Source organism: Anticarsia gemmatalis, chromosome 1, assembly GCF_050436995.1.
Source record: "Anticarsia gemmatalis isolate Benzon Research Colony breed Stoneville strain chromosome 1, ilAntGemm2 primary, whole genome shotgun sequence".
In the NCBI taxonomy this organism is placed as follows: domain Eukaryota; kingdom Metazoa; phylum Arthropoda; class Insecta; order Lepidoptera; family Erebidae; genus Anticarsia; species Anticarsia gemmatalis.
In genome coordinates, this window is record NC_134745.1 from 5,249,441 (window position 1) to 5,259,889 (window position 10,449).

A 10,449-nucleotide genomic window follows, 5' to 3' on the forward strand; every position below is an offset into this window, starting at 1 on the left:
ACGTGGATGGGTGATGCGAAACAATTAGAGTAATTGTAATTAATTCTCGAATTTGAATATCTTATCAAGGTGTAGTCTTCCTCCAATAACGCAGATATAGGTTAGCATTCAGTACCTACCTACCCCTTGTGGTTTGTAAGACATAAGAAATAAACAACAATTTACGTAAAATGTCGCAATCGTTCGTAGATAAACTGTCAGGTGTATTATCACATTAATTATATTGATCAATCTGTATAAATGTGTAAATTTCGGCACTCATAGTTAATGTTTGTACATTAGTTCTGTAGCAATGTACAGATTAACAGCTCTATTTGGTTTGTGTCTATTTGCTCTGGGCAATGGTGAGTAATTTCTTAAATTTTTTAATACATAATCTAGTAAAGTTCTACTATCATTCACGATAACGAACTAGTGACGTTTTGTGAGTAAAATTCCTTCTGCTTGATTCTATTTCCTGGACATATGTAGTTAAAGTTTGCTAATCAAATTCTATTATGGTATACGTAGTTTTTAGTATACTGATGTTTTTGGACTTATGTTTATTGGCTCGTGATTCGCCCTTTCTGCGTAGTAGAATTCAGTTTAATTGAAAAAGACTGTCCGAGTTTAGGTACATGTTTATTTATAATGCGATAGTGATTAGAATGACTCAGAGTAGCTGACATTAATATTATTATGTTAAATATTGTTAAGACAATTTGTACTCTTCTTATTTTGTGTCATTTGGAAATAACAAAATACAGTATCAGTTAGAGATGGACGTCATATTTTCCGCATTAAAACACATCAATAGTTTTAATACCGATAATCACATATTTGCGTCATAAAACTGCTCACTGATTTTAATCGGTATTGATTATAGCGCCAAAAGTAGATAGTATTTTGATCGTGAACCGATTACCGGCGTATCAGCATGACGTTTGCAAAACAATAGGGTAATTATAACAGCTGCCTTAAACATTTGAAAAGACAGAAGAACAGTAGCACGTAGCTCGATTCTCTACCTCTGTCGACTACCGACAACTTGATAGCTATTGAAAAAAATTGTATGAAAATCTGATCAGCGCCTCTAGCGGGCGTTGTAGAAACTATTTTGGCAGTACATTTTAAATGTCAAACTCTCGATACTCAATGGTTCCGATTGCAGAAAACCGTGCTACTGGACACAAAAGTTAACATTTTCTCGTATTGTTATAGCCCTGCCTAGCCCAGTGCTATCGAAGTTAGACTCAGATCTTCGATACCAATATGCGATTGATGGAGCCGGGGAGCCACACCTTGTGGACTTATGGATGACTGTGGACGATGTTCTCGAAGCGGCGCGATATGACCCTAGCAGGCAGAATACCTACCATTTGTTTACAAGGTACTAATAGCATTTTGTAACATAATTATATGTTTAAGTTTATGTACCATTTTGGAATGATCTTCTTACTTAAATTTCGTTTATTTTCCAGAGAAAATCCTACAGTAAGCCAGCCTCTGCTCATAAACAGCCCTGGACTTCTCCAGCTTACCAATTACAGGAATGACAGACGTACCATTGTTCTTATTCATGATTGGTTGGAGTCCGTCACTGCTGACTTCAACACTGTCCTTATTCCTGGTAAACGAGAATAAGTTATACACAAAGATTTTACTTTGCAACCTTTATCATTTCATGAAAATCTAAATAGCCTATATTAAAATGCTAGCGATTGCAAGAAAGGATTAGTAAAATAGTTATGCTATACATTATATTATTTTCGTCTAACGACAATAGTCTAGCTATCTATTAGTGAAAAATTGTAAAATCGAGTTAGCTTCTTTCAGAATTGTAACAAACAAATACAGTTTAAGTTCTTATTATGTGTAGAATTGATATATTTACGTTGAAATGAATGCACCAGACATACAACAACATTAGTTCCACTACAATATAATCTATTGGTGTTAAATTGTGTTCGTCTTTTTTTCAGCCCTCCTCGCAGCCGAAGATTTGAATATCATAGTCGTGGACTGGAGTGTCGGTGCCAGTTCAATTAGCTATAGAACAGTCATCGCTAATACGATTGCCTCAGGCAAGTCAGTGGCGGAGTTCATCAACTGGGTGAATACAGTGACTGCTTCAAGCTCTGTTATGTACCATGTAATTGGTTTCGGCTTTGGAGGACACCAGGCTGGTATTGTTAGCAGAAACATTGTGGGCAATGTTGCTTACGTTACAGGTAATATTTTTAGCATAGATTTGTTCTATGCTTGATATCTTTTTGGTTATTTGTGCGAATTGCTAGATAAAGTATTTGTTTGATTATTTAAGACCTTACATATAGGACATCATTGTATGTACTTTGAAAAGATTCTAATGTCTAGTAAAGTGAAATTCGTAACAGAAGATCTTATGACTAATTTCTCGTCAAGGTAATAAAATGTGGGTTTTGTTGATCAGCATTATTTTTAACCTTGATTATGATCCGATACTTATTTAATCATAAACTATTAATATTACAGGTTTGGACCCAGCGTTTATCGGTTGGTCAGCCCACCCTGATCGCTTTGCACCAACTGACGGTCAATACACTGAAGTGATCCATACTAACTATGGCATCAACGGCTACTTAGCTGACCTTGCTCAAGTAGACTTCTATCCCAATGGTGGCATAAGTATGCCTGGATGTAATTCCCATGCCTGTGACCATGCTAGGAGCTTTTTCTACTTCGCCGAGTCCATCGGCACCGGTGGATTTACTGGTCGCCAGTGTATTAATTACTTTGCGGCTATTACTAGTACCTGCAATCTTCTGCCTGGCAGATTACAAATGGGTGGACTCAGACCTAAGAATGGGTAAGTTTCAAATGCTTATTTTATTAGTGTTATGATGTGACGAATTATGACGTAGATCTTGAACAAATTATCATCGAATTATAGATAATATTTCCGAGATATGAGATAATTTATCAGATCCATAACTGATACCTATTTTTTTAAATTAATCGAAATATTTTTTTTTCAGTCAATCTGGTGTGTACTTGCTAGAGACAAATGCTGCTCCACCGTTCTCAAGAGGCTAATGAATAACGCAACTGAACATTCAAAATTTTTTATTACGACTAATCACTAACTTGCATTATAAAGTTTAAAGCAATAAATAGGACACAGATAATCATGAGAGAAGTTTATACTATCGCCTAACAAATGCAAAATTAAAATATGCTGAGGAATTAAATGCTATCACAGTTGGTTGGGATGTTTTAAATTCTTGGGACCCCTTCTTTGAGATGACTCTGTAGGATTCTCTTCAGGCTTGGGCGAAGTGTTGACTTCTGTTGATGTTGCAGGTTTTGTAGAATTACTCGGTGTCTCTAATAGACTGCTGAGTAATGCAATACTTTGTTGCGCAGTTTGATACACTCCAGCAAAGAACTTGTTTGGATCAAATTCTACATCGCCTTCGCTCTCTTCTTCATCGTTGCTATTATTTTCTTCAGTAGTTTCTTCCTCCGTTACGATTCTAAAATAGTTTAATATTCAATTAATTTATAGGATTAAACAAACAGTAAATTGGTAAATCGTGTCTAATCCGAGACTCGAGTAGATAAAGATAAAAGTTGATAAACATGTACTCAAGGCTGAAGATATGTGCAGGAATAAATAACAATTATCTAAAGACCACGCCTGATTCATTATTGCATTATTAAGTATGTAAGATATGGTATCTTTTGGCGGCTCGTGCATTCGAGGACATTCCATTACTCAGTGGAGTAGAACTCAACATAATAGTAGCAATATATGTAAAGTCATCCTCTAACCGCAACATTAACTTTAGTTTATCTGTAATATGGTTAAGCTAATATAAATATAGCTGGTAAAAGGATAATTATTAATAACAAAACGTAAAAATAAGATATTAAAAAAAACTAAACTTGAAAAGACAGTCATAATATTGTATCAAACTCATGTCATCCATATGATAGAGTGGTATGATAAACAAAATTTAGATTTATTTCAAAACCAATAACAACTTACAAATCTTTCGGTGGCTCCTTCATTTCCATCTTAGAATCACTTGCCGAGAAGCACCCGAGAGGGATTTTACTCTGTGCTAAGAATATGGTGCCCGGCTCTAAATACACGCAGCCTTTAAGACCTTCCGGAGTAGGAGCCATGTGGGTGAATACAGCACACATTTGGAACAGCATGCTCATTACTAAGCACAACGGACCTGGGTTGGTCACTGAAAAAGCAAATTTCCAATTTTAGTCCATTTTTAATAAATTGACCAAAATTTAAACATCCACAGACTCCTTAGTTTACGAAGATCTCGTGCGCTATTTAAAAATGTAATTTGTTAAGTTGCAGCAAACGTTGTTTAGGGCCGAAAGCCAGCAGTCTGAACATAGTTACACTAGTTTGACAAGCTAGAATTTTAACATTGGGGTCTCTAATAAAATGATGCTTAAGTAACATGTTTATACCAATTCCAAGCAAAATTGAAATAAACAAGTTCAACCAAAGGCTCCCATAATAATATAGTTTGTAAACAGAACTGCAAGACTCGTAATGTAACAACGATTACAAACTTTCACGTTGTTCGAGAAATTTCTAGATGCAAATAAAGGCGATTGCAACCGCCGTATTGGCAGAACAACTTTCTATAGAAATGCAGGTGCCCTTATTGAAATTTCTAATAAAGTATACCACGTTAAACAAAGCACGTTTGGGCAATTTAGACCACAAGCTAATCAAATTCAGAAATGTGATGCATTCATAGTCAAACCTGTTTACAAGATTGCTGTTTTGAGTCTCATTTATATTTGATAATAATATGCGTGTTAAATATGATAAGTTTGATAACAGACATAACAAATGATTGAAAGTTGTGTAATGTAACACTTACTTTGAATTTTTTCATAGTCGACTTTCTTTCCGTGTGAGATTTGTACGAAGAATCCTTCTTCCTTTGACATGTATCTCATATGGATGCATTCTGGAATGAAAATGTTATATTATGATGTACTATTTATACATTAAATATGATGTAAAGCTAGTAGATAGAAATATATTAAAATGAGAATAAAATTGACTAAAATGGCAATGAAAATACCATGCAGACTTTGGTAACTTTGCACCTTACCTGGTTAATGCAAATGTTGTATAATGCGGCATGTGACTAAACACACCAGTAGCCCGATTCTGTACTACTATCGAGTATCGACAACCGGCTAGCTTAAATGTTGTATAACAATCTGATCAGCGCCTTTAGCGGACGTCGTAGAAACTATTTTTGCAGTACATTTTAAATGTCAAACTCTCGAAACTCGATGATACCGAATGTACAGAATCGTGCTATAGCTCAGCTCGATTCTTCGATAGTTTAGATTGGGTATGACCATCATTAATGAAATGATTACGTACTTGCTCCCTCTGGATCATAAGAAGTGACGTTGGTATCGATGCAGCACACGCAGGCAGGTCCTTTGCACTTCCATTTGCAGTTAATATCATTGCGGAGTTCGGGCGTCGTTGATTGCGTCTGAGTAGCTTCTAATAATTTTTTGCCGTCCTCCCAGTTGAGTAAATCTGTAAGAAAAAACAATTTAAATATGTATATAAGGTGACTGACTGACTGACACAATGATCTATAAACGCACAGCCTAAATCACGGGAGAGATCGGGCTGAAATATGGCAGGCATATAGATGTTATAATGTAGGCTCAGAAACAATATTGATCAATTCTACAACCAAGGGGATAAAATATGGGATGAAAGTTTGTCTGAATGTTCTGTCCTAAGTCACAAACCACGCGGACGAAGTCGTGGGCAAAAGCTAGTTGGTTTATAGATATACCCTATCTCGTTTCGTTTCCTTTAATTAATGAATAGATCTACCAATCGTCGTTGAAGTTGACAAGCCATTGCAATTAACAACCAGCAATAAGGCAGCTGAATCATAATCGTTTGTAGTTGCCAGCAAATGCCAATGACCAAAACGATTTAAGTAAATCAAAACAGAGTTGCGTGCGGATCGGTACTGTGTAATTTTGTTGAATAATTGAATGATTTATTTAAGCATTTGTTGTTCATTGTATTGTATAAAGTGTTCGGGTGTAACGAACATTAATATTTTGAAACTACGAAACTAGTTTGAAGATAATTTTCCTATAATAACCCCTGATTAATATTGTATATACAATTTAGGGAACAGCACACAGAAAAACGTTCAATACACACACATTCACAGTAAGAGGAAGTGAGTAGTTATACATATTTTTTGGTACTATTTTTATAATAATACCGAAAGTCACTAGGTATGACTTCGAGAATTATTAAGCACTGTTGACAAATTTATTTAAACATTCTAATTTCTCCCCAGCCAACCGTGTAAATACGCACCTAATTATCTGAAACACAGTCATATTAAAGTTCTATAATAAATATAGTTCTATTGCTTTATAACTATTTACTACATGGTATCGCTTTCTATCCTAGCAATGAAAGTGTGCTACTTTACTAAACATACTAGAAAATATAAATGCTTAAGTACTATAATGTAGTAAAAAGTATTTATAAAAATAATAGCATTGATTTCGACACCTTTTTGTTGCATTTAGGCGGTAAATATATGTATATGACAAATCGGTTGACTGACATATGAACGTTTGAATAATAATAAACAAAAAAATATGATAAATAGAGAGAGAGGAACAAGTACCTAGTTAAGTAAAATATAATTTTATCGTGCACCTAAGAATACATTTACTCTAAAATGGGCATTAATTGTGCATTTAATATTTACAATTCTATCGTGTACTTGCCAAAATGGACATACAAGGAAATGTTAACAGTACCTAACGAGACACGTCGTAAAAATGATAAATCAAATAATCGACGTCCAAACATTGTGGTCACTTTCACATCAGTTATAACTTTCACTAATGCGTGCGTTTTGTTTCATGAACCACCGTCGTAATACAGAGGAACAATGCGTGCTTAAACATTATGCAATACAAGTTTCGTTCGGTCTCGCTCATGTCACGGTAGTTTCATTCTTTCTCATTTTAATGCCATCTTTAGCATATTCGTTGTTTCGGAAAATTGTTGCTTATAGTATCTACTTTCTCGTTTCTTTTGTTTACAATGAATGGTCCGTACTAACTTTAAATGTTTGGGCAAATGCTTTCGTTGTTAAAATTAGTCACATTTTCAACAATGTTATGTAGCTGTGTTAGGTAAAACTTTATTAGGTTTTTCAACTCAGGTATTTTCAAAGTCAATTTGATATTTGCAATTGTGCTTTGATAAAGATCGTACTACCCCATTACATACGGTTACAAGTACAAATAAACAAATGTTTTATTTTTTTACTTTTTACTTTGTTTCTTTAAAGTTTTTAAATAAGCGCCTTCTTGATTTCAAATTAGACCTGAATTTAATTAACACGATCTTAGATTGTACATACACATTAAGTGAAAAAGGTACTTGGTATATTATACGTTAAATATCTTTCATATCCTATGGTTTGAACTCACTGCATGTCATGTCTTCAGGAGAAATGTAGGACTTATGATTACCTAATTACGCGGTAAAGTAAATCTTACAAACGACGTAGACAATTTAGTGCTTCTACAATACTTAGAAAATAAGAAAGCGTATCGAGTGCTTTACTGTAACTGCTTAAAATGTGTCCTCATTATGCTTATTACAATAAGATGAGTAAAGTAATTTAGATTCAGGTTCCCTATTATTTTTACTTAAACTAATTGGTCAACAGATAAATCACTGCTGAAACTTCTCGCAATGAGTCACACCAGCACATCAAAATATGACTATTAAACATACTGCATTTAATTTGTGTACTTATGCTGATAATAATAGTTTTTGTTTTATCAAAATCGGATCAAAATTACCGAAGTTACAGAGTTATAAAGTTTCACTGCTTTTTTAAATTTGCGTTGCTTCGCGCGCTATGCGCTGACGTCACGACGCAACAGACACGCTTGTTCGACTGCGGGTGATGCGGAGTTTTGATTTGAAAAGTGATTTGCATTTAATATTTAAAGAGTCTGAGTATGTGTATGTGTTATAAATTTAATCATCGTGTTTTTTGTAAAATAAGATATCCTCGATCTCGATGCCTCTGACTTTAGTCAGGTTGATGGCTATCATATGAACGCATGAATCTACTCTGTAGGTAGGTAGTCTTATATGATTGGGTGTGTAATGAGAACTTTTAAACTAACATTTTAATTTTGATATTATTAGATTTAATAAACATGGGTTCTTTTTTAAAAACAAAAAACCAACGCCAACTCAACCGCCGCGCTCGGCTCGCCGCCGCCTGTGAGGTCATTGAACTGCTTATTAAATAGTATCAACTGTTAGGTAGAAGTTCATTGCTAGGTATGTATGAACATGATATGGCATCTTGATCTTGAGGAAGTGTTCAAAAGGCAAAAAACTTCTATTTAACATTTGCGCTTGACAGTATCAGAACCGGGCTTTAAGTTTTAGATTAGGTGTCTTTTGCAAAAATATAAAACAGTTTACATGGTACAGAAAAAAACAATTTTTGGGGTGTTTTTTCACTGGAGTTAGTACACATAGGAACAATACAATATTTTCTAACCATTTTGTTTGTCCACTATAAGCAAAACAAATTATTTAAAGCGAAACCGCGAGAGCGCAACGAGCCTATGTAGGTATCGGCAAGTACTGACGAAATAGCAGTGTCACGAGATGACGTCACAAGTCCGTGCGGCCGCTTCGCCGGAGTTTGCCGCGAAGGCCATACTTTGACGTTTAATATCTCGGTCATTTTTGAAGATACGAAAGAAATAAAAACAGATTTTTTATCCTTGAAGTACCTAGTTTTTAAATATGCTCATAACAAAAATCTTTGGTGTGACTCATTATTTTACTCGCACTTTAATTCTGCGATATCTATACTAATATTATAAAGCTGAAGAGTTTGTTTGTTTGATTGTTTGTTTGAACGCGCTAATCTCGGGAACTACTGATCCGATTTGAAAAATTCTTTCAGTGTTAGATAGCCCATTTATCGAGAAAGGCTATAGGTTATATATCATCACGCTACGACCAATAGGAGCAGAGTACCAGTGAAAAATGTTACAAAAACGGGGAAAATTATGATTCTCTTATGTGACGCAAGCGAAGTTGCGCGGGTCAGCTAGTCTAAAATAATAAGGAACTTATTGAAATTAATATTTTAAGTGGTTTGCAAATTTAAGAGCAACTCTGTATATAATTGCTGACCTCTGACGGTTTAAACTTCGTTCATGACAGAAAAAATAAATCTCAAATGTAATATATTATGGATATACTGGAATAACTAAAATCTACCAAATTTTTTCATAAAAGGAATGCAGTAATATAATTCATTGAATGAATTTACGAAGCAACTTATTACTACTATATTGCCTAAAGTGTTAATATATTAATTAGTCCCCCTAGTTCACATTCATTTCTGTCGCAAAAGCCTATGCGAAAGCTGTGTGAAAAATATCTATAGAAGTTATTAATACCGTGTATCACAAAGCCTATTGCCATTTACTGCGTAGATATTATATTATGGAGCTCCACATTGCTACTGAATTTATTATAATCTAATAATCATTTTCCCAAATTAGGAATAAACCCCCGTGATCTGCACTTAGATTCAAATTAAATTGTAATTATAGAGAGGTTTTGTATGGTCGAAGGAAAACTTGAAAATCTGAAAGCATTGCGATTCCTGCATACAAACAATATACCAGCAAAAAATATTAAGGATCAGCGGACTGGCCCCGCTTCATTTGGGTATAAGTAGTACAATCTTAACCCATCGATTCCATTCGATTGGAATTTTGATTTTTATGATTATTTTTTATTTATGTAGCTAAAAAATAGATACACAATTTTTACTTAAGTTTTTTTAGGAAATATGTAAGAGCTTCTTACGAGAAAATTCCACCCAAAAACACATTAATAAAAGGCATATTTTAATGCCTATACGTTGCAGTTCCTCAATTGTCATGCTTCATTGTATGGAAACAAATAAATGAATGTAATATTCATTCATACTGCATCTGTTATTCATTAGAGGCAACCTTAATAGCTTCCTGCCGTCACACACGACTGTCAGTCATGCTTAAATTAATCACTTCGAAGCAATTGTTATCCTAATACGCGTAACGCAATTACTTTCTAATCAAGTACACAAGCTTAAAGTACTCACCTAAAATGTTGGCGCTGTGAACTACCGCGAAGGCTGCGAGGAACAAAGAAAGCGTGAGTTTGACCGACATGTCGATCAGCTGTCACTGTCACGGATGTAGACACGAGTAAAAATCGAATTATTTTTATGTCGCGTTTTATTAAGGAGCTAGGCTCGCACGAAGTGTAAGCTTGGAGGAGGCGATCGTCGCAACCGCCGGCCGTACACTGCTCCTTTCCTCAGATCTCGCTCC

At 34.8% G+C, this 10,449-nt stretch overlaps 2 protein-coding genes across 2 annotated transcripts; one reads left to right on the forward strand and one right to left on the reverse strand.

Moving 5' to 3' along the window:
- The first annotated feature begins 179 nt into the window (after positions 1-179).
- LOC142972993 (pancreatic triacylglycerol lipase-like) lies at positions 180-3,224 on the forward strand. The gene is made up of 6 exons (XM_076114491.1): positions 180-344; positions 1,201-1,369; positions 1,461-1,609; positions 1,962-2,210; positions 2,494-2,827; positions 2,997-3,224. Exons 1-6 carry the CDS (start codon positions 293-295, stop codon positions 3,052-3,054), a joined length of 1,011 nt encoding a protein of 336 aa, XP_075970606.1. The 5' UTR covers positions 180-292; the 3' UTR covers positions 3,055-3,224.
- LOC142973002 (uncharacterized) lies at positions 3,068-10,449 on the reverse strand. The gene is made up of 5 exons (XM_076114503.1): positions 10,218-10,449; positions 5,399-5,563; positions 4,881-4,970; positions 4,010-4,217; positions 3,068-3,494 (listed from the first exon to the last, which is right to left on the reverse strand). The coding sequence occupies exons 1-5, from the start codon at positions 10,285-10,287 to the stop codon at positions 3,215-3,217; spliced, it is 813 nt and encodes a 270-aa protein (XP_075970618.1). The 5' UTR covers positions 10,288-10,449; the 3' UTR covers positions 3,068-3,214.

Excerpts from the sequence above, each read along its gene's own strand:
- LOC142972993 (XM_076114491.1), top strand. The coding sequence starts at position 293 with ATGTACAGATTAACAGCTCTATTTGGTTTGTGTCTATTTGCTCTGGGC. Across the intron at positions 1,610-1,961 it reads CAACACTGTCCTTATTCCTG|CCCTCCTCGCAGCCGAAGAT; the intron begins GTAAACGAGAAT and ends TCTTTTTTTCAG. Across the intron at positions 2,828-2,996 it reads GGACTCAGACCTAAGAATGG|TCAATCTGGTGTGTACTTGC; the intron begins GTAAGTTTCAAA and ends TTTTTTTTTCAG.
- LOC142973002 (XM_076114503.1), bottom strand. The coding sequence starts at position 10,287 with ATGTCGGTCAAACTCACGCTTTCTTTGTTCCTCGCAGCCTTCGCGGTA. Across the intron at positions 4,971-5,398 it reads TTATGATCCAGAGGGAGCAA|AATGCATCCATATGAGATAC; the intron begins GTACGTAATCAT and ends TTTTCATTCCAG. Across the intron at positions 4,218-4,880 it reads CGACTATGAAAAAATTCAAA|TGACCAACCCAGGTCCGTTG; the intron begins GTAAGTGTTACA and ends TTGCTTTTTCAG.